This window comes from Anoplophora glabripennis, unplaced genomic scaffold (genome assembly GCF_000390285.2).
Source record: "Anoplophora glabripennis isolate ALB-LARVAE unplaced genomic scaffold, Agla_2.0 scaffold690, whole genome shotgun sequence".
In the NCBI taxonomy this organism is placed as follows: Eukaryota; Metazoa; Arthropoda; class Insecta; order Coleoptera; family Cerambycidae; genus Anoplophora; species Anoplophora glabripennis.
Window position 1 is genome coordinate 14,850 of NW_019416782.1, and position 23,064 is coordinate 37,913.

The 23,064-nt window shown below is 31.8% G+C and overlaps 1 protein-coding gene across 1 annotated transcript in view; it reads right to left on the reverse strand.

Moving 5' to 3' along the window:
* Positions 1-1,900: 1,900 nt before the first annotated feature.
* LOC108912487 (acetylcholinesterase) overlaps positions 1,901-23,064 on the reverse strand; it is a 38,443-nt gene continuing 17,279 nt past the window's right edge. The window contains exons 2-3 of the mRNA XM_018717720.2: positions 19,780-21,616; positions 1,901-2,211 (exon numbers count right to left, since the gene is read on the reverse strand). Coding sequence (XP_018573236.1) covers positions 2,087-2,211; positions 19,780-21,601 — 1,947 coding nt within the window. The 5' untranslated portion in view covers positions 21,602-21,616 and the 3' untranslated portion in view covers positions 1,901-2,086. The remainder of the gene's footprint in view (positions 2,212-19,779; positions 21,617-23,064) is intronic.

The following is a 23,064-nucleotide window of genomic DNA, read 5'->3' on the forward strand; positions in this document are numbered from 1 at the left end:
ATACAGAAAGAATAGACCTTCAACTAAACACTAAAAACTAACGAAAATAAAAAAGAAAGAAAGAAAAACGATGAACCTGGCATAAATCATGAATAGATTCATGCATTAGTTTGCAATCTTTCAATATATAAACCAATTATATTTTTCAACGTGTCATAGTTAATATCACAGCNATAATATCATATATTAATAATATTAAGATAATAAGTGTACAGACAATAGGGTAATCTTGTTTTAGTGTTTCATAAAAATATACCTCGTGTCCTATTTTAATCGATACACGTGAATATCTCCTCAGTGAAGCCTCCGATTAAAAAATAACCTAAATGAAAGTTGTATAGTTCATTGGGCGAAAGCGGTTGTTTGAATTTGTCCTTAACCGTGACTTTGAAGGTCAACTTGATAATTTTAAATGGGACCCCCTATTTTTTACCATAGGAATAGATTTGGCAGAAAAGTTTACATCCGGATGTGATCTTAACTTTGACCTTGCAGTTAAGGTCAAGGTCACAACGAGTTCACGTTGCTCCGACGTTGACGCCATACTGCCTTTCTCAATATGCAATTAAATTAATAACGGATCAATGTAATATATTGGTGTTAGGTACCGAGCTTTCATAAATGTTTACAAGCCACGTGACCGCCGATCTTAGGCAACCAACAATACATTGTTGGTACAGCCAATTTAAAAATCTCTCACCAATATTAATAATTCGTTCATAATAAACAATGACAAACTGTCATGTCTACGCTCGACATAATACGCTCGCTGTTTGATTGAATAGAATCAAGTGAAAAATTACATCAAACACCAGCCGATGAAATGGAATGTTGGATTTTAATGAAATCTTGATCTTATTGTTATAATTTTAACGTAATTGAATTGCCAACGTGAAGGAAATAAAATTACTGGTCACGTGGCTTCTAATTATTTATGAAGGTTCTGTATTATCAATCCCAAGAACAAATAATGTGACAAATGGGTGCGGGGAGAACGAAAAAAATTACTCGTTATTCAACAAAGGCAGAACTCTGCTTGATAATTGAAAAAGACATATTTGAGTACGTTACAAAGTAAGTGAGATTCACTGACGGTGAAAAATTGAAAAAAAAATTAAAAATATCACACCATTTGTGGAAGATGATTACGTCACAACGTACTCGGGTGTAGAACCGCCTTTCCAAGGATCTAACTCAGGAATACAGGCACCGATATAAAAAGAAACAAAGTTAACCTTCAAATGACCTTCAAGATTAAATCTAAGATCACCGATCCATGGTCCCGAACATCCCTAAACACATTTGTTGAGGTCATTAAGGTAGCTTTCTGTAGTCGACCTTCCAATAACCTTGAAGGTTAAGATCAAGGTCATGACTGAGTATGTACATTGATGAAAATCCCATCGAATTTGGGAGCAAACATCTTATTCCGAGGTTGCTGCAGGGGTGACGAATTATTTGAATGCGCTGTGACCTTGACCCTGACAGATGAGATCATGTCTGGATGTAAAAATTTTTTTCCGAGTCCATTTCCAGGATAAAAAAATAGAGGGTACCATTTAAAATTATGAAGTTGACCTTCAAGGTCACGGTTAAGGTCAAATTCAAGGTCAGCAACCGCTTTCCGCCAATGAACTGAACAACTTTCATTTACGTCATTTTTGGCTAGGAGGCTTCATTGACGTTCAAAATTATAAAAATTCTCATTTTATTTATTCAAATTCAGAAAATATATATACCTATATATTGTTTTTAAAATCATGAAAATTAAGTTTCAAAACTAAAAAAAAAATGAGACAATTTTAAGTTACATTTTCGATTTGTTTATAAAGTATACAAATAAAATATCACCCCCAAAAATAAGCGGTATAACATACACACATTTTTCCGTTAGGTATTTTCATATATTTATGGCTCTGATCCAGAGTGAACTAGACATAGATATTGATTGATTCTACATAGCAAAAGCAGAAATCTAAACCAGTTCATTAATTCCATATTGCCTCTGACAAATATCAGACATGTTAAAAAGGCTCTGATTTTTCTACATCTGCTCGTGGAGAAATTCCGATTTCTACATCAATGTTTATTGGAAGGGTGTCTGTCTTATTACTGCTATGAATATCAGGACACCAGTGGTACTCCATAACGGTATATTTGAAGACGCCTGGTTGTTGCAATCCTTGTTAGATGGAGTATTCTGAAGTTCAGCTAAAATATAATAGAAGTTTGTTAGAAAATAAAATTGTAAACCTTGTTTTTTAACAAAATAAAACTACAGGTACATTTTCATAACAGGTTTAATCAAAAGAATATTTAGTAATCAAGTAGATACGCCAAATTCCAGAAACTATTTTTTTTTTGTAAATATAATTTAAGCAGCAGTAGACAGTTCTATAGTTTCGGCATCAGGAAAAGTACATGGAAAAAATTATATTTGGATCAAGAATACATTCATTTGGTATATCTGTATAATCCGGAATTAATGAAATCATTTTTCAATAAAAACATGTTTATTAGTAAGTAAGTAAAATAATTTTATTTAGTTCGAAATTATAACCTTGAGTATAAGTAAATAGATAATTTATTTGCTTAAATATTGTCCCCATTTTAAGTGCGTTAAATAAAACAGGTAATAGAAAAATTATTTTTAAGCAAAAAGTTTCATATAAAAAAAGAAGGTATAAGGTATGAGTTATAATAAAAAAATATGTTTTTGTTTTAAGTTTAGTTTAAGTTTTCAAAGATATTTAAACCAAATTTTGCACACACAGTACATACATGACGGCCGTAAAATGGAATGATATTAAATTTCTAACTACCGATGGCAGAGTTATGGGTAATCAGTGACATTAATTCAGCAAAAAAGTGGTACGGGCCTGGACAAAATCAAATAAGTTATTGTTGGATGAATTCTAAACAAAAGCTGTCTCTTGAGACTTTTTCGTATACGTCACCGTTGGTTTTCAGAAAATTTCAGGCTCATTGATACTTCTGTTAGAATTTCAAGCAAATCAGTAGATTGTTATGGAGAACAAGGTTAGATCAATGCAGATGAATTTGCCAATTTGTGTGATTTGTAATTTCGGTGAATGTTTGGTAGCGGTTTTATGTTTGATATTCAAAGTCGCAACAATGCCTTTTCAATTTGCGAATGAGCAGATATCAATTTCCTTTATCGGTACTACAATGGAGATTAGGTAGAAGGTGTTCGATATTATGCCAGAAGATTTCTAAATCGCCGGCGTCCACATCGCAAGGTTTTGGTAAGTGTGCATTAGCCTTTACATAATAAGGGCTTATGTGGCAGACAACAAGAATATGGAGCCCGAAGACAGCAGTTTAAGCACTCGCACAACGACGCATTTGAGAAAAACTACCATCTGGAAGACATTAAAAAGACATCATTAAAAAGCTTTTCATTACCAACTCGCGCAACAGTTACATCCACAAGATCCAGAAGAGCTTAACTTTCTGTGGATGGCTTCTTGACAATTTGGATCTCCACTTTTGATCACAAGAATCAACAGATGAGGCGTGTTTTATTTGAAGAGGAGTAGTAAATTCACAGAGAACGTATGGATACGTATAACGGAAGATATTGTTTTCTGCCAAGTAGAATTAATGGTCAACCTTTTCTTGAGTTCCTGAACAATGATTTATTTGACTTTGTGCATGGTCTTCCTTTCAATTTAAGAGAAACAAATGTATTTTCAACTTAATACAAATTGTCAGAATAGATGGATAGGACGAGGTGAGTTTGTAACGCGTTGTCCAGATCTAACACACCTCGACTACTTTGTTTCGGGTTACCAAAAAAATTAAGTTTATGCTAGGCTAGTAGATATTCACGAAGAATTGACATTTAATTCGAAATATTTCCTGGACAATAACTCTAGACTCAATAATGTGAGGGCAGTCTATTATTAAGAAAATCTGTTTTTTACATAAAGTTACTTTTATTTTTTTGTTAATTGTAGGTACTTTACATCTTTGCAATCCATATCAAGCCGTTTTTTACTATCTTATTGCAGTTTTGGAAAAGGTGGAGAATTTTTTTTAAAGCCGAGCGTGTTTTGTATTTTCCCCCAGAAACAAAATCTTCGTAAAATATAAAGTAATAGATCCTAAGAATTTTATTTGTGGAGCAACAGTGACAGATTTGAAAAAATATCAAGGGACGACTATTGTTCAGAATTAAATGATAATTTGTTTAATTTTATCCAGGGTCGAATCACTTTTTTGCTAAATAAATGTCACTGGTTAGTGGTTACCAATAACTCCGCCACTGGTAGAATGGAAACAATATTATTCCCCTTTATAGTGCGTAGTCCATATACTGTGTGTACAATTTGATTAAATATCTTTGAAAACTTTGAAATAAAAAATAAAAATCTTTTTTATGGGGATCGAGCACTGTGGCGGAAGGCTACATTGAAGATTCACTTTTAAATAAAGAAAATATTGCGAAAAGAATACTGAAAGTTGATAGTGGTAATGATAAACCAAGCACCGTTGTCATTTCTGATTCCACAACATCTGAAAATAATATAACTATTAATGAAAACTTGTTGGACTGCTTTGAGAATTTCCCGAAGAATGACGGTAGTGGCAGTTTCAGTGGTTTATTTAATTTTGATACATGTTTAAACTGTGTATTTAATATCAATGTGGATTTTGGTAAATATTGTTGAATAAACTTTTATAAATTAAAACTTTAGCTACTAGGATTAAAAGGGAATACTTTTGTTGCTAGGATTCCATTTTTTTTCTCGGTCTTAGAGACAGACAGACAGTCAAAAATATCATAGGTTTTGTGACGGTTGGAGAAAAATAAATGTTTGAATAGCAAAAAAATTAAATTTTACCCCTAAATGTTCGGTCGTCTGTAACTGCAGAAAATTGGAAAGCTAAAAAAAATTACAGAAAAGAAAAATCTGTTTAATGTGTTGTTAATGATCTCTGTTTTAGGTAAAGAAACTGAGCTTATATTCCCCCAACAATCGCCCTGTACCAAGTTGTACTGAAATATTTTAAAATTAAATAAAAGAATATCTTAGAAAGCTCGTATTTCAATAAAATTATTTTATTCAAATAGATGTGTAGTACAGATAAAAGATGTTTGTCTGATATAGTCATTAGTTATTAGAATTTGAAATTTATCACTTAATATTATTAAGGACGCATATTTTCCAGAAGTTTGATTCTATATTGATTTGTGTAATCAGTCTCAATGTTTATAATCACCACGTTGACGTTGGTAGTTTATTTTTGGGGAATGCAGTGTTTGATTTCATAATATACGCGTAATAGGTACTAAAGAACAATAAGTATATAAGTACTACTTAAACGCATATTTGACATATTTTTGGCGTCATAATCTAGAACGTTTCACTTGAGACTTTTGAGAGTAGATAACATTATACCATTTTTTAAATTATATTTTGCGCATGAAGAACAGAGAACATTATATGAAACAAATGCCTTAGTAACGGTACAACTGTCCATTTCTTTCTTTACCCATTGTTACATACAAAGAAACAAAGACAATTTGCCAACATAATTAAACTAGAGTGAGGAATGAACCTGACTTGACTACAATTTATTATGGTCAGACGGTGGTTGAAATTTTCTATCACGGACGCAAGATTAAAAGGGAAGATTGATGTTTAAAATTTGGAATCCGAATAATTTTTGTATAATGTAGTGTTCAATAATTAAAAATAGTATCTCTACCCCTCGTTCTAAGCACACCCATTAGTTTAATGCCCAAAATTTATATGGGCATAATATTATTTTGTGGGTCAAATAGCGCTCATGCAGAAACGATTTGTTGTTAGATTGAAGAAAAATTGGAAATTCTCAATTAATTTATGACAATTATAGAGAAATTTTTGGTATGCTTAGCTGTAAATATCATATATTATATGATAATATGATGATCATGCATCTTCGTAAGCGTAGAAAGGCCACGTTTTATTTATTCGGTGTTTATCAAATTTCTAGTTGGAACCCGAAATTTCAAGTTCAACCACGAAATTTGAAACTGAAACTCGAAACATACAATTTCATGTTCAAACAAGAAATTTCGACTTAGAACACGAAATATTTTGTTTCAAATTGAAATTTCGTGTTTGAAGTTTTGAGTAGCATAGTTCTTATATTTTAGAATGCATTGGTTGATTTTCATATTCTTTTTATAGCTTAGAGATCTACCTTCCCGTGAGAAATTTTTCACCCCAATTTCATGGCTTACTGTGTTCAAAAGACTCAAAAATTATAAAATTGTATTAGGAATGTTTTTTAGAAAAAAAAAACTGATAGCTTTATTGAACCATATGCATCCATACCTATTTGCTAATACCAAAATTTCATATTTATGTAGGGTATTTGATTTAGTAAGTATGATTTTTTAAGTGCATATATTTAGAATACCCTCTGCAAAGCCATTATTTCATCATATTGTTCATAAAATCAGTTCAAACAAAGAATTTAAAAGCTCTAGGTAAAATTACAGAATGAAACTCATTAGCTAACATTTTTTATGTCCAGCCCCGTAGTTTTCATAATTTCAGCAGTTGACAGAACATCAAAAAATAAGATTTTTCTTCCAATGAACCATGGGTCTATCATCTCTTGTGTTTGAGATAGATTAATTAAATTTTTGTCATAATTTTTCCCAGAAAAAACAATGCAATATATTGAATTTTAGTATAGGTGAGTTTTTGAAGGTGTTAAATACATTAGTGATGTTAGTTTTTGATTATTTGTTAAAGGTTGTTAGCTACGACATTCTCCACAAATATATTTGACATAACTTTTTTTACATAAAAATTCACTCCTATTGAATATAAACAAAATAAATCTTGAAAATATGAACCTTAAGCAAGATTTACTCAAAGTAATTAAATAAAAGTCAAAGTAAAGAGAATATTAAAGAAATATTACAAATAAGTAGATAATAAAAACAAAAAAAACAAGTAACAAAATTTTCAATGAAATAATTTGCTTAAATTTTAATTTTTGATATTTGTCAATTTATTTTTAAATAAATGTATCATTATATTTACTGTTAATGCAACACTATAGTGATTGTCTCTACTTACCATCTATTTATCACGTTTAAAAATAAAATTGAATTTGGTGGATGCTTCGTATAAAGATCACCTTTTGTTAGAAATTCTAGTCTAAAACAGCTCAATGTAATGAATTATTTATTGGCATTGTACAGGATATTCCAAATATCTGCATTAAAAAAAAATAATACTAAAGCAATACCATGTTTGATCAATATTAATTTTAATATACCTGCTTATAATAGCAAATATGGATATGTAGATTTTAATTAAGCTATCAGTTTTTTCTTTTTCTTAAAAAAGTCTAATACAATTTTATAATTTTCGGCAGTTTTTTAAACTGAGTATAGTCCATGCAACTGGGATGAAAACATAAAGTTCGTACGGTAGGTAAGTAGATTTCCAAGTTATAGCTTATAAAAAGAATTTGAAAACCAACCCATGTGTTCTCAAATATGGGTGATACTGTCAAAAATGGAACATATCGTCCGTACGATATTTGTTGAGATATAATTTAAATAAAACATTTTTCTTTTACTACGTTGTTTTTAACTTGAGCCCATATTATTTCAATCGGATGAACGGTAACGCCACGACGCCAATGTCTTTCTACCTCGGGTGCCGAATGCCCTGGTACTGGTACAAAGCTATTATAAATGATTACAAACCACGTGATCAGTAATTTTGTTTGGAACAGTAATTTTATTTCCTTCATGTTGGCAATTAAATGACGGTAAAATTAAGAATTATAAAAACAGTAACATCAATATTACATTAAAACATAACATTCCGTTCTGACCCATTCAACCAAACAGCTATGGCATTATTTCAAGCGTAGACTTAACGATTTGTCATTGTTCATTTTAAACAAATCATTAATATTGGTGACACCAAGATTTAGGAGAGAATTTTCGTTACCAATACCACCTTTGAATGGTAATTTTTTTTTCGCTGAGTTAACTGGTAATTTGATCTAAATACGTTTATTTTTATCCTGAAAAGTTACCTTGAAATCGGACCCATTTTGTTCAGTATATTATGAAATATCAATACGGTTAGTCCGGCACCTTCGCCATAATATTGAATATGAAACTCCCTGTTTCAGTGTTATTATAATAATTACAGAAAATAGAACCAAGTCTATCCAGTACAATATATAGGTAATTTACTTGTGTTTATTTATTTCTTAATGCTGATATAATTAATTAATTAAAAATTAATTTAATGCTCAGCTGAAATTAAATACAGGGTTAATCAAAAGTATAGAAACCCCCAAAAATCTGAGCGGGAAAACATTTTTGGGATAAATGGTGAGAACAAGTCTCAACATTTTTCACGGCGCATCAAATAGCAATCTTGACCTTGACGTCAAGGCCAAGGTTCAAGGCCATATCAAGATCAAGTCGGTTTTTTTAAATGGCGACCCTTCTTTTCGGCTCCGGAAATAGAAAGAGCAGAAAATTCTGCGCCCGAGTACGACATTGACCGTGACCTCGAGGTCAATAGTCAAGGTCTGTTCGAGTTCAAATTTTAATTTTTACTGTAATTAGCCGGAATAATCATTTGACCTCTACCTGACCTTATCCATTGACCATAAGGGCAAGTTTAGGATCATAATAACATGTGTAATTTTAGGCTCTCTTATTTCTAGCGTCGAAATAAGGGGTCGCTACTCCAAAAACCGATGTGACCCTGACATGTTCTTTCGATCTTGACCTCAAAGTCAAGGTCACTAAGGAGTACCATCAGGTATCTACTCAAAGACTGTCACAGCCTCTGATTCCGTGGTTAAAAATAAAAAATTGAAAGAATTGAACTGACCTTGACCATTGACTTTGAGGGTCACGGTCAATGACATATTCGGATGCAGAATTTTCTGCTCTTTCTATTTCCGGGGTCGAAGAGGAGGGTCGCCATTAAAAAACCGACTTGATCCTGATATGACCTTGAATCTTGACCTTGACTCAAGGTCAAAGGTACCATTGGATGCGTCGTGAAAAATAATGAGACTTTTGTCCTCACCATTTATCCCAAAAATGCTTTCCCGCTAAGATTTTTGGGAGTTTCCATACTTTTGACTATATACATATAATAAATCATAAACAATTAATAAAGTTTTATTCATTTTCAAGGTATAATAATATATCTATTTGCTAATATTATATGTACTTGAATTAAATCATTTTAGGAAAAGGATATATGCTTGTTTTTGATTAAGAAAAAAGTTATAGTACTATTTTCATTGCTTTTCATACGGGCCTTCGTTAACAAGTTACGGTCCCTCAACAGGGGGAAATTAAAAGTTATTTTTATTTACAATCTCTAAACCATTAACTTCGGCATAATGTAAATTTGGTGATCGATAACACATGCAGCATGTTTTTGATGTTGTAAGTGAAACTTCATTATGCCCAATACTCCAGAGACGGACTATGCCCAATGGTTAACTACCCAGAATTTTTGCATGGATGATGATCGCAATCTGCCTGCATTAAAAATAAGTTCCCTGAAGAATTTGCCAATGATAATACCCTCTTGGTTCAACTCGGTAAAATTAACAGTTTAGGAAATATTTGTGATTTTATGTCACATCGAGCGGCGCCTCCATCATTTTTTGTTTTTAATTTTTAATTGGACATAATTACTATATTAGAACCATACATATTTTTAAAATAATAGGCTAGAAAGTGTTACTGTCTACTAATTTAATTTTCACTAACAAAATTTGACAAACACATTTTACACAACACAAAATAGAAAAACAAAACAAGAATAAGTTAAAGTAAGGTAAAAAAATAACAGCCTCACAAAAAAAAGTTGTCTGTACTTTTCATACGACATATGTTATCCGTAGTATTTTTGCCTCCTGATTACGAATCTGGTGTGAGAATTGAGCTATCACACCACAGGAATTTCCTAACCTCAAAAAAAATTGGTCAAAAATCAAAAATTCACGATAAAGTATAAGGAAAAATACAAACAATTTTTTTCTATATTCAAATGTTCATTTATATGGTTAAGACCCCGTCGAACGTGAATCCTCGAGAATTGCTGGTTCTTTTTCTAACTTCAAAAAAAGGGCTCAATTAAGGTCAGATATCACGAATTTTCAAAAAAATTGCACATTCGCGCCAATGGTATACTGGGGTTTTGAGGTTAGAAAATTCCTATTATGTGGCAGCTTATGATAACATAATATGTCGCATGAAAAGTACAGACAATTTTTTTTGTGTGAATTTACAAGAAAGAAAACTACAAAATACTTTTTTAATATGGGCACCTTCCACCTCCACACACTTTCTAAGTCTACGATTGTTATTTGTTTGTACGAAAAAGCATTTCTGGAATACATACTCTGGAGAACGTGGTAGCCATGAAATTGGCCCTCCTCTACCAATTCATTTATTATTAAACACAATGGATAAATAATTTCATACATCAATATTGAAATGGGGAGGAGCCCCTTCGCGCATGAACATCGTCTAATAGTGGCTGCAAATAATTTTGAAAAAACTCCAAATATTGATGTCTATTCAGACGTTTCTCAAAAACACATGGACCTATTAAAATATTACCCACTATTCCTGCCCATACATTAATAGTGGGTAATAATTTAATAGGTCTTTACGTTTTTGAGAAACGTCTTAATGGACGTCGAGATTTGGAGTTGAATACTTAACATACTTTAATATATGCTTGTTTTGTTTTTCTATCTTGTGTTATATGTAAAGTGTGTTTGTCAAATTTTGTTAGTGAAAATTACATTAGTAGACAGTAAGATATTCCTGGCTCTTAACTGAAAAATATGTACGGTTCTAACATAGTAATTATACCCAATTAAAAATTAAATAAAAAAATGGTGGAGGCGCCGCTCGATGTGCACTGTGAGATAAAATCACAATACCTAGTTGAACCAAGAGAATCACTCGATGTGGTGTTATCTGACGTGTGTAGAAAACTGTGCTAATTGTTCAGTAGGCATGTTTAGATTAATTTGTGGTATAATAATATGGCACAATGTTTTAACTACATAAATATAACTTAAATAAATACTGAGGTTTAAAAATGATATGACTAATGCAAATTAATATAAATCTCTTCGTATATCTTCATTTAAAGTTTAATCAATATTGAACTTTGCCTAACCCTTACACACATACATCCATATTGTAGCTTACTATTTAAGGCCTATTTTAATTATTGTTTTACTTACACTATATTTTGCTTTTAGTTTAATATTCTCAAGAATTGTTTTCGAAATGGCTCAAAGATTTCACCTTAAAATAGAACTAGACGCGCCAACTAGGGCAAAATTTTCATCCAGAAAATGAAATAAATGAAAACCGCAGTAAAACTTTTACCCGAAATGAATATATATGATATATGAAAAATTATTTTCCTTATACTTAATCATTTTAAATTAGGAGTCAATTTTATGGAAGAAAATATATCTCATTTGTCTAAGTACATATGGTTTATTTCATTGGTCGTCATACTTAGTCTCTCAGTCTTGGATTAATTCAAGCTTTATATGGTTTTCGATAGTATGAAAACTTATTTGGTAACTCATTAAATTTAATTTTATACATTGAAGGATAAAGACCTAACCAAAATGAAAGTGTGTAAAATTGAATATACAGGGTTATTCACGCAGCTGGTATATGTTACGATTTTGTTGAAAATTTGAATACCCAGGTTACCGGCCATGAACTTTTCAGTGAAAATATTTTCAAAATTGTTGCACCTCCGCTTATTCCGGAAGTTGCCACCTACTTTGTTATTTTAAATGGAACACCCTATATATTATTGCATTTTGGATTCTACGTTAAATATTAGGGTCACTTTGTATAAACTTTTCCATATTTAAAATTAGTCGTTTTCAATATGCGATTTTAAAAAAATTGGCTTCAAAAGTATTCTAGAAACAGTTCACGCGGAGATCTTTATTTTTGGGTCAATGAAAGTAGTAGTCATGGGTTTCCTTACGATGTTTTCAAAATTAGCCAGTTTTATAGAGAACCATGAAAACTACCTAATTGACAAACCAGAGAGAATTTAAACATGTGTAAGTTATTTTTTTAAATGGAACATCCTGTATATTTTCGCAATTCTGGATTTATTAGAAAATCTACGTCAGTACAAATAAGGCTTGCTATAGTTATTTTTTATGGTTTCTGATTTATCACCACTTTTCTGTTTAAAATGCAAGAAATCGTGTTTCGTGAAAGAAACTCATAGTTACCCATTAAATCAAAAGGCAATGCCCTGTCAAAGCAACAAAAAAAGACTCATTGACGTTTCTGTGTTCCTAAAAATGGTTGATATTTTAAACTTATTCTTTTTTCATGGCGAGTGTTCAAGGTTCTGAACCTGAAATTCATGCCGCACATTTAATGAGAGATATCCTCATTACTATTCAGTGGCGGTTTTACCATAAGAGCTGCGGAGCTGCAGAACACATAAAATTTTATGTATTTAATCATATTAAATATCAACAAAATATTTAAAGAATCCAAATGTACTCGCGCTAAAATAAATCTAGGAACTTATATTATTATTTATTGCGACGCGAACTACGCTCCTTAATATATGCAACCTCATATACACAATGTGTGGACAGCGAACAATTATATGCGTCCTTTGTTTTTATTGGCTGATCAGGCACGTGACCCAGTACACGGAGATAGGGGCTTTTGCGGCTGCAATAGTCACAGCGCTGCAGTCTGCACTCTGTAGTAAATGCAGTAATATTTCGTACGTGGTATGTGGTGGTTTATTTCTGCGAGCGGCACGTGTGAATATTTTCGTTTAGGCATCTACGGATATTATAGTTATTAAAATGAATAGCGTTTCGTTTAAAAAAAAACTTTGGTTCTCTGCCTTATGAGGATAAACTAAAAATAAAAGAAGTAAAAGTTATAAAAAAACAATAATGTATACACAAAAGCAGAGTGGGTGTGCGGGTGTGATTTAAAATATTCACTGTTTTGTTTTCCGTGCTTACTTTTCGGTGGGGATAAAGCATGGACAATATACAGTGTGAAAGATTTAAGTCATTACGTCTTTAGGTAAAATAAACATAAGAAGTCAGTTAGATTCTGCATATTGGGATAATATACGGAAACATATGAACAGGTAATGAAAAATCGTCATGTATTATTTAAAATCATAGATTGCATAAAATTTTGCGGAGCTTTCGAATTAGCACTTCTCGGACACGACGAGACAGAAAATTCGGACAACCCTGATGTGTTTCGTGGACTCATAAATTTTAGTGTAGATCTTGACGACATTTTAAAAGAACATCTAGCCACATTGGTATGACCGGGATTTTCTGTGATTGTACCGGGAATTAGCTGTATGGTCCCGGATTTCGGATTTGCACGTATAACTCCCGGAATATAATATAATGTACATATATATAAAAAAAGATAAAGAAAAAATCATAACACGCCGAGGAAAATTAAAATTCGTTGAATCGTTGGTAAATTTCACAAACGATTTTTTTTATAAACAATATTCAATAATTTAATAAAATATATTTAGTTTATTCCAATTTATTATACCATCAGTAGGTAATTCGTAAATGGATATTTCAAAAAGGTATCAATTTCAAAAATCATTCCTGTGAAAATCCGTATTTTTTTATAAATTCGTCTTTCCTTGAAATTCAGAAGTGCCAGGAAAACGCTTGACCTTGAAAATTTTAAAATTTTTCGCCTGCGCCGCCATTTAGAGACTCCGGGCACTTAATATCCCGGAATTCAATTCAACAAATGTAACAACCTTAAGCAGAACACATTCAATCAATGTTCACGCGCCGCCACTGTTACTATTATTACTACCAATGATAAAAAAGAAATTTAGGAAGATTGAATCAAACTTTTTGCGTTTCATGTATTCAAATTTTCAACAAAATCCTATCATGGTAACTTCGCATCCTTCTAATGAACCAGTTGCGTGAATAACCCTATCTGCGATAATTTTTAAGATGCAAGCGCACCAAGCGGCGAAAGCAGTAAGCTCCGAGACAAGGTAATTTTGACATTGCCGTTCATTCATTTGAACAACATGTGTCTTATTTGCCATTATTATTAGTAATTTTGTTATCAAACTGCGGTTATTTAACTTTTGTGTTATTTTATAGGTTTCAAATATTTCATAAATAAATTTTAAGGCAAGTATTTGTCTACTTTATTTGTCTCTAGCATTACAATTTAATGTACATTTTATTAGGTTATAACAATGAACATATCCGTTGTGGAATACATTTCCTATTTACATATATGCCAACGAAAACTCTCGTTGTATATTAGAAGGAGTTTTTAACGCTGATCATGTGGTACTGTATGGGAAAATTGGGCAAACTTAATTTAAATTTAGAAATTTATATTGTGTCTGCAAACTAGTGCCCTTACTTACTAAAAACCCTCATGAAATTCAGGGAGTATTATCTATCGGCAATAATATTTTGAAAATTTCTTCAATGGTTTGATGAAAACTTAATTCTGGATGTTTCTTGGACCATGAAGAGCAACCTTGAACTGAACAATAATAGTTTGACAGTTTCTTCTTTCTATACATAAATGCTGAAGTTTTCCTCACACTATTTTCTTAAAATAACAGTGTTCAAAAAATTAACACTAAACACAGTTTCAAATAAAATACAAAACGAAATGTCACACACAGAAGAAATGTTTACCTTGTTTCGCTAGTATCACTTGTCATCGCCAGAGGGCGAGCTCTTAGCTGCATTCGCGAATATGCTTTGTCCTTTAAATAAGTAGAGATGGTTTTTACAGAAATTGTTTATATATATTTTTGAGTTTTATTGACTTCGTTCATTTAAATCTATTATTTTAAGAAAGCTTAATTAGTTTAAATAATATTCTTATTATTTATCTTTAGGAATAAATCATAAATCTATATTTTTCTCTAGAGAATATGTGTCATTTACTACATTAATATATCCTTTTAACTTTATTTTGTGTCATTTTATTTCAATTAAGTAAGTATGCCGACACCTGTTTTGGAAAAATATTTAAGTATGTATGTAAAAAAGGTATTCTTTCTAAAAATGTTACAAAATAATAATGCCTAGATTTTTTTCTTCTTCTTAAAAAATATTATGTAGTTTTCCTGTTTCTTGGTCAAATTACGTTGTATATACACAATACACATATCGATAATGCAAATTTACATTTTGGGTGAATTACACAAATAGTGTAAAATTACATGATTAATATAACTTTACACTTGTGTGATGTAATTTAACATTACCTACTGTGGTGTCAAAATAACCAATGATCTAGTTTGTAATTTTACATAAAATTTTTATGAGTGTAGTATTTAATTATCTGTATAAACATAAAAATATCATAAACTTAAGAAATATAGTCTTGAAAAAAATAAATATGACTACGATCCTTTTTGATATAGTTGCACAGGGCATCTTTTTCTTCTAATAGTTTTATTTTTAATAAAATTAGTGCTGCTGTTATCAGTAATATAATATAATAAATTCCACTTTTAAACTTTCATAAACATCTATTTGCCTCTCCCCGTAATTTAAGATTGAAGATAAATATTTATATTGCCAATCAATAAAACGTACATAATACAGTTTAACGTCCTAAAAGCCCTATAAAATAAAGTTATGGAAGGTTTGGCCTCTTCTGTTCATTTCAAAATCATTGCATGAGTAATATTCTGGGCACATATGCCGTAAAAAGACATTCTCTATTCCCATGATGTACGTTTTATGTACATTCGAAGGTTTGCCGCAACCAATGGATTATATAGGTCACAAATGCAACTATAACAGAATATGGTAGAAATTTAAATATCATATGAAGCTGATTTCACAGTTGTAAATATCTTTGATGTGTTAAATGTGATATAAATATTTTTTTTTTATAGTTTCTATCTTGTAATAAAAATTCTTACATATATTTTTCTTATCACTATCACTTAGTTTAAAGTTATTTTCATTTTCTATAGTGACGTCAATATTTTCCTTTATCTTTTAGATAATTAGATTTCACAGTCATTATTGCGAAATGTAATAATGAATACATTTTTCCATGCGGTTTTATATTATGCATGTATTGAGGTAACGAAACCCTGTGACGTCATTTCATATCCTTTTGACAAAAACATCTCAAAATGGAATGGTACTTTTCTATTTCGTTAAGAATTTCAGAACGTTGTTGTTATGAGGCCAAATAATAAATACGAGTATATCGCTATCATATTTGAGTCAGCCGTCAGGTTTAGAGTTGTTGATTTCAGAACTTTATTATCAAAGGTTTCCTTTACTCTAAATCTAAATGTCATATTTGTCTTCTGTGATGGGCTTTCGATGAAGTTCTTCCAAATCTTCTATAATTGTCACTTTTGTAAACAACTATGTGTCTAGTTGGATTGATCCTGTACGTAATTTTTTTCAGAAATCGGTATCGGTTGAGTGGGTGAGTGGCTGATACACTATGGTCGATCTGGTAAGTTTGGTTTGTGTACCTTTAGAAGGCAATAAAGTTGGTGATTCTGAAGTCACTTAGAATGATATCTTTCCTTGGGAATGTTAGGTGTTGTAGTGAGATAATTGAAAGTTTGCAATATTATTTAATGATTTCAATACGTGGTTTTCTTTGATGTTATTTAGATACATTTCTTATATTATAGTTATTGAAAGTTTGTCTGTTTTCAATTAATTTGATACCTTTAAGGAATACGTAAAAATATTGACGTGAGTGACGTAAGGCTTGTAGATGGGCCGCTAACTAACTTTGTTAGAAATTGAAGCAACTTATAATCTATAAAAAACTACATAAAATTAAAAATAGTTCTGTTCATTTTCAATAACACAAAAATATTTTTTTTACATAACTTGGTGAAGGTTTTATAAAGGTACTCATTTGTAACGTTCATGAATGAATCATTTTCTTCAGTAAAACTGGGTTATTTTATAATGTAAAATAAATACTTAAATAAGGAATTTTTATCTGGAATTTACGCCTTCAGATTGTTTCTTTAATCATAAAATTATTTAAAACTGATCGACGCACCAATTATGCAATTTCCTTTTCAAATTATCAAAATGTTGTGTATTATGGCTACTAGCTTACTACTTCAATGGCATTTCTATCCGTAATTCTCCTTTCCTCGCAACATATGGCTTTATGAAATAAAAAAATAATATCGTAAAGTGACAAGTCCAATTAGCAAAAGCATTGTATCTTTCTGAAACGGCTAAATCATATGCATTACAGTACTCTCACACAATACTTAAAATGAATGAGTTCCACCACCTAAATACTAACATCTAGTAGCCGCCAGATCTTTGATCTGTTTTTGTTGCTCTCGGACTAGGCTCTGTGGGGGAAAATCCTAGTCCACAGTGAAAGTTCTGATACAAATTTTCACTGATATGGTCTCACATTTCAAAAATTTTATAATAAGTTTCTTTTTTTTTTAAATAATATGTAATTAACATCAGAATTGTCTAAAACTTACCCGTTTTTCTGTATGTTAGTGTTTCCGAGATTTCAAAATATGCATCATCAAAATGACTCACCCCGTATAATAATCTATAAAATTATATTACATTTATGGTCTTAATTTAAATGCAGGTATTAAATGAAGTGTATATAAATAAGCCGTATTTAACAACCAATGTGAAAAGGTTTTTTTATTATATTGCATATTGTTGAGAGTTATTATATTACTCTCAAAAGCAAAATTTATATTTGAGCATTTTTTTTATATAAAACAAAGTTACATTATAAATAAACTATACATCACTTAATTTAGTTTAAAATTTTCCCAGATCCTCGATCCATCAGGTATAAATATTACTTCATTTTTAATTATCTTCAAATTGATTTCTATCAAGTTGTTTATGTATAAAAATTATAACTGATTATTTCTATTTTAAAACATGTTTTCCGTAGCGTACCTTAAGTAAATAATTAAGTATTAGTCTAATTAAACAAAAATGCAGTATATTCATAAGAACCATTAATGTTATTTAAATGAAGAATTATGATTATATATTTCACTTTCTATTCATTCTTAATCCCATATACTCTACTTTATTCAATATTATTGTATTAAAGATTTGCAGTATTTGCTTTAACTTAACTGAACTTAAAAGTCAAAAAATGTTCAAACAAAGATAACATTATTCAGAAAAATGTTATTGGGACAAGTAATTCTTATCTGAATAAAAATATCTCTTTAAAGAAGTATAACCACACCCGATATTAAATAAACTTTCTTGATTCAAAATAATTTTCATTATTTGATCTTATTATATAAGAATAAGAAAAATCTTTAAATAAATTACTACTCGTATACATGAGGAATAAGTAAAATCAAGTTAGTGTTGAAATACATACTTTAAGTAGATTAATCTTAATCCTAGTATAACTTTTTCCATGTACTTGTCAAAGTAAAAAAAGACACCCTCCCCTAAAAATGTATAAATTCAGTAGTTGCATAAAGAAACGACAGTTTCAGAATGATAATGAAGATTTCTCATTGTAACATTTTTCAGAGACTAAACGAACATTTACAAAAAACAAGTCAGAGAATATAATTTTGAAAAAAATACGCTGTAATTTTCTTTAAGACTAATTTTCATATTTAAATTCCAATATTAAATATGCATACAGGGTGATTCACAAACGGTTTCCAATAAAGTTTTTATCTAGGACGCTTCGTTAGAAATATTTTTAATTTTTTTTTTAATAATTTAGAAACTAGTGAGTGAAATAATTTAAAATGGGGCACATGTAAGTATTTATGTAAATATTGTTCAAAATCTGTGGCCTTTTTCTATAATTTAGATGCTACCACCGATACTCTGTGTGTCCGTCACTGGAGCGTCTAAATTTTAGAAAAAGGCCCCAGATTTTGGACAATGTTTACATAAATACATGCGCCGAATTTCTAATTATTAAATTATTAAAAAAATTAAAAATATTTTTTAAGTTTAACACCCTTTTTAACAAGGGGTCCTAGATAAAAACTTTATAGGAAAGACTCTCCTTAAAATTAATCAAAGAATACTAGGTTTCATTTTTGGGCACCGTTTGTGTATATTTGCTATGAAAATAAAGATAATTCTGTATTACATACGTTATAGGGTCTTCCATTTAAAAAATTGAAAAGAAATTGAATATCTTGACGATATCGACATTTAGAAATTAATATTGGGTACCCCGTGTAAAATGTTTTTATTCTAGTGTTATTTTCGTGTGAAACACCTAGACCTAGCCAAGTAACTCTCTACAATTTTATGAAAATAAACTCCATGACACAGGAGATATTGAAATTTGCATGTACAGTTGTTAATGACTAAAAAATATTAAAAAACAACGACAACTTAGTGACATGCATTTCGCATTTCAGACCAAAAGAAATTTGATAAAATATTATTTTATATGTTATACTGTTTTACGACCCCCTGTATAAAATCGTTAATTTTAAAATGAGCCGTTTTTTAGTTTAAATAACCCCACAACGAGAATTTTTCTCTAACAAAAGGTAAAGCAGATGGAAGAACTAAATGGACATCTTGTATGTACCTTGTACAAATAAAAATGATCACACAATTTCCATATATTCGCTAAAAGCAATTGTATGAAAACGTTATTATTTGATTAAAATTCAGTCATGCAATTGAAATTTAGACACGTACCTGTAAGTTGTTGCAATTGAGGTAGGTATTTTTTCCAGAAGGCACACTGCTTGAGCCTAGGCCCTCGGCCAGTAGCAGTGGAATTGACATCGAGTGTTAAGTATTCTCTGCCGTAAGCTGTATGCAAAGGCCAAAAAGTCGGTGTCCAAACACCGTTAGGTGATAAGCTGGGATTTCCCGTTTTGGCAAAGTTGGCCCAATATCTCATTATCCTCTTGCTGAGGTCTACCTCCTGGGCCGTATAACTCTTGGTAGGGTTTAAGGGCTCGCCGAACACGTAGTTAATCTCGTCCGCATGCATAACGCCCGTCCACGACGGCCATGGGTTCGCTACGGTTCTGTGTTTGTAATAGTACATGTAGACGTTATTCCCCGTCTCCGCGTAACGGTGCGCGAACTCATTTACATTACAGGTAAAATGGTAATCACCCACCATCTTATCGAGGGCGTTCCTGTTACTAACCGGATCATCAGGATTTAACCAGTCGGTATATTCAAACACAATGGCCTGCCTGGCGACGGCGTTAACGTAGGGGTTTAATTCTGTGACGGCACGCAGGAACTCCTGCCGATTCACATAAACATTTTCTTCCTTTCTGAATAGCTCCGTTAGGTAATATATTATGAAATAATAACCCTCTTCTGTATTGGAGCCCATTAATATGTTTGTCTTTTTGAAGTTCTTGTTGGCTAGCGCACGTACCGGGTGTTCGTCTAGAAAAGCGCCGTCAATTACGGGAACAAATGGAAATTCGCATATTCCAAGCGTACCCCATTCATTGTTTACGAGCTCAACGGGATCTTTCTTCTTGAGACAATCTATGACAGCACTTAGATCGCTGCGTTCGTGAGGACAGCCCACAGCCTCGGCCAATCTAAGACCCCTAAGGAGACTCTCTTCCCTGGAGATGATAGCCCATGGGGCTGTTGCACTCCCAGATTCCATTATAGCTTGAGAAAACAGGTTTCTTGATAGTGGGGATAGCAAATGTAAAGAAACAGAAACGGCTCCTGCCGACTCACCAAAGAGGGTTATGTTGTTGGGGTTACCCCCGAAAGCAGCGATATTGTCTTTTATCCACTGCAGGGCCATCATTTGGTCAAACATGCCTGCATTGCCAGGAACGTCAGACGTACCGAAGTAGAGAAATCCAAGGGAAGCAACGCGGTACTGCATGGATACTAGTATAATATTCTCTTCGGAGACGAGAATATTGTGATCATATACATCCAGCGTATTTGTTCCCGAGTAGAATCCACCACCAAAAACCCACACCATCACAGCAGCGCTAGTAGGTCGTGGCTTTGGTACTACTACATTTATATAAAGGCAGTCCTCACTGAGGGGAGTATTAGGATTCCACATAGTGGCTCCTGGAAAGTCACCAAACACAGTGTCTATTATTTGTACACAAGAATTCGGCTGAACAGTGGTATTTAAAACGGCTTCCCATTTTTCCATGGGTCGGGGATGCCGAAACCTCAGGTTCCCCACAGGTTTCTGCGCGTAGGGAATTCCCAACCAGGCGTCAACTTTTTTTCCAGTCGCTGCCGTAAAAGTGATTCCACGGACTTTACCTTTCTTTGTTTGAACCACCAGAGGATCGTCATCAATGGAATCTCGTCGAGTAAATTCTCTTTTGTCATCGGGAGCGTCTCGCCTGAACTCTTCGGAGTCGCGGTGGGGATCGAAGGGGTCTCTTGACATGTGATAGGCCTCCGCGTGAGGTTCTGGAGGGTGATGCCGACCTCGATGGGGTGTTGGAATACATGATGGAATTAGGAAGCTCATTAGCAGACAGGTTTTCCAGGGTCCCGTCATTGCTTTTTCATGAATCTGAAAAGATATATATTTTTAGAGTATGTTTTATACAAAGAATGAGACGGAGCCACCTTGAATAACTTGGTGGGTGGTACACCATAATTATCAACTTTTATATTTTTCATAAAAAATCGATACAAATAAAATGTGAGGGTAGAAGTTGTAGGAAACTTTTTTACTTTTTAATATCTATGTTACAAAAACAAATGAACATGATTTCTCAACGTAAATCTAGTAAGGGTTTGCTTTATAAAACATTTTTTTATATTTGCACGAATTGTCTAGATAAGAGTGATTTAAAATGTGGTAGATCTGTCTCTAATAATAAGGAAAATATGGTCAAAACTGTTTACCTTAAACAGACTTACTTACCTCTACCCGGAAAAACATAGTCATGAAAATTTACAAAATTGTTCCTAAAATCGAGACAGGAACAAATTGTGTAAAAATTCGATATTTATAGTATGATTACTGTTACAACAAATTGCAGATTTTCTCAAATTTTCAAACATGTATGTATGCACAATTTGCTCGTGTTGCGATTTTAGGAACAATTGCGAGATTTTTTATGACATTCGTGTATCTTTTAATCAAGATATTCTTTTTCTGAAATGAGCTATGGAACAGTAGATACTGTTTCAAATTTTTAAAGTTTGCCAAGTTGTATACAGGGTGTTTTTGAATGGAGTAGCATAAATGATACCAGTGAATCTACATTTCAAAAGAACACGATCTGCAAAAAATCGCCTTAGTAAAATGTTCACCCCTGAAGAGATATGGGCCATTAAAGTTTCCAAAAAAATTATGAAAATTGGCTGTAATTTGAAAACCGAACGAGGTATTTTATATAATTTTTTACAGGTTGTTTACTAATACAGATGCGAGTTTTCAACTATTTTTCGAAAATTTTAACCCCTCGAAAGGGGTTGAAATAACCACCCCTCAAGCCATTTTTTGCCATAACTTTTATATTTCATAAAAACTCGATATCCAAAAATACGCATTAGATAAACTGGTTCTTTTAGAAACTTTTACCTCATTAGCAATTTTCCTTTAAAACTTTTCGTTTATTAATAAAAAAATAAAATGTATTACCATTCACCTCACACCGTATATGATTGCAATCAATCAAAGAAAAACTAAGTGTGCTGCTGTCATGCCAGTTGTCACAATTAACTTTTCTGCAGCTAAATACATTTTGGGTGTAAATTAACAAGAATTATGCCAAATTTTACTAATTAACTTTATAAAAAATATTTTTCACTTGACGAGTGAATTAAGATGTGCTACTTCACAGCAACCTTACCAGACTATCTCTGGAGCTTATTGTCTATCTGAACGTTGAAACTGGACAGTCTGAGGAAAAGTTGTTTCAACTATGGAATTACATGTATTAATTTCTTTTGGAAAAGAACAAGAAATAATTGCAAAGACAGCTGGCATTAGTGTGATTACAAAGATAT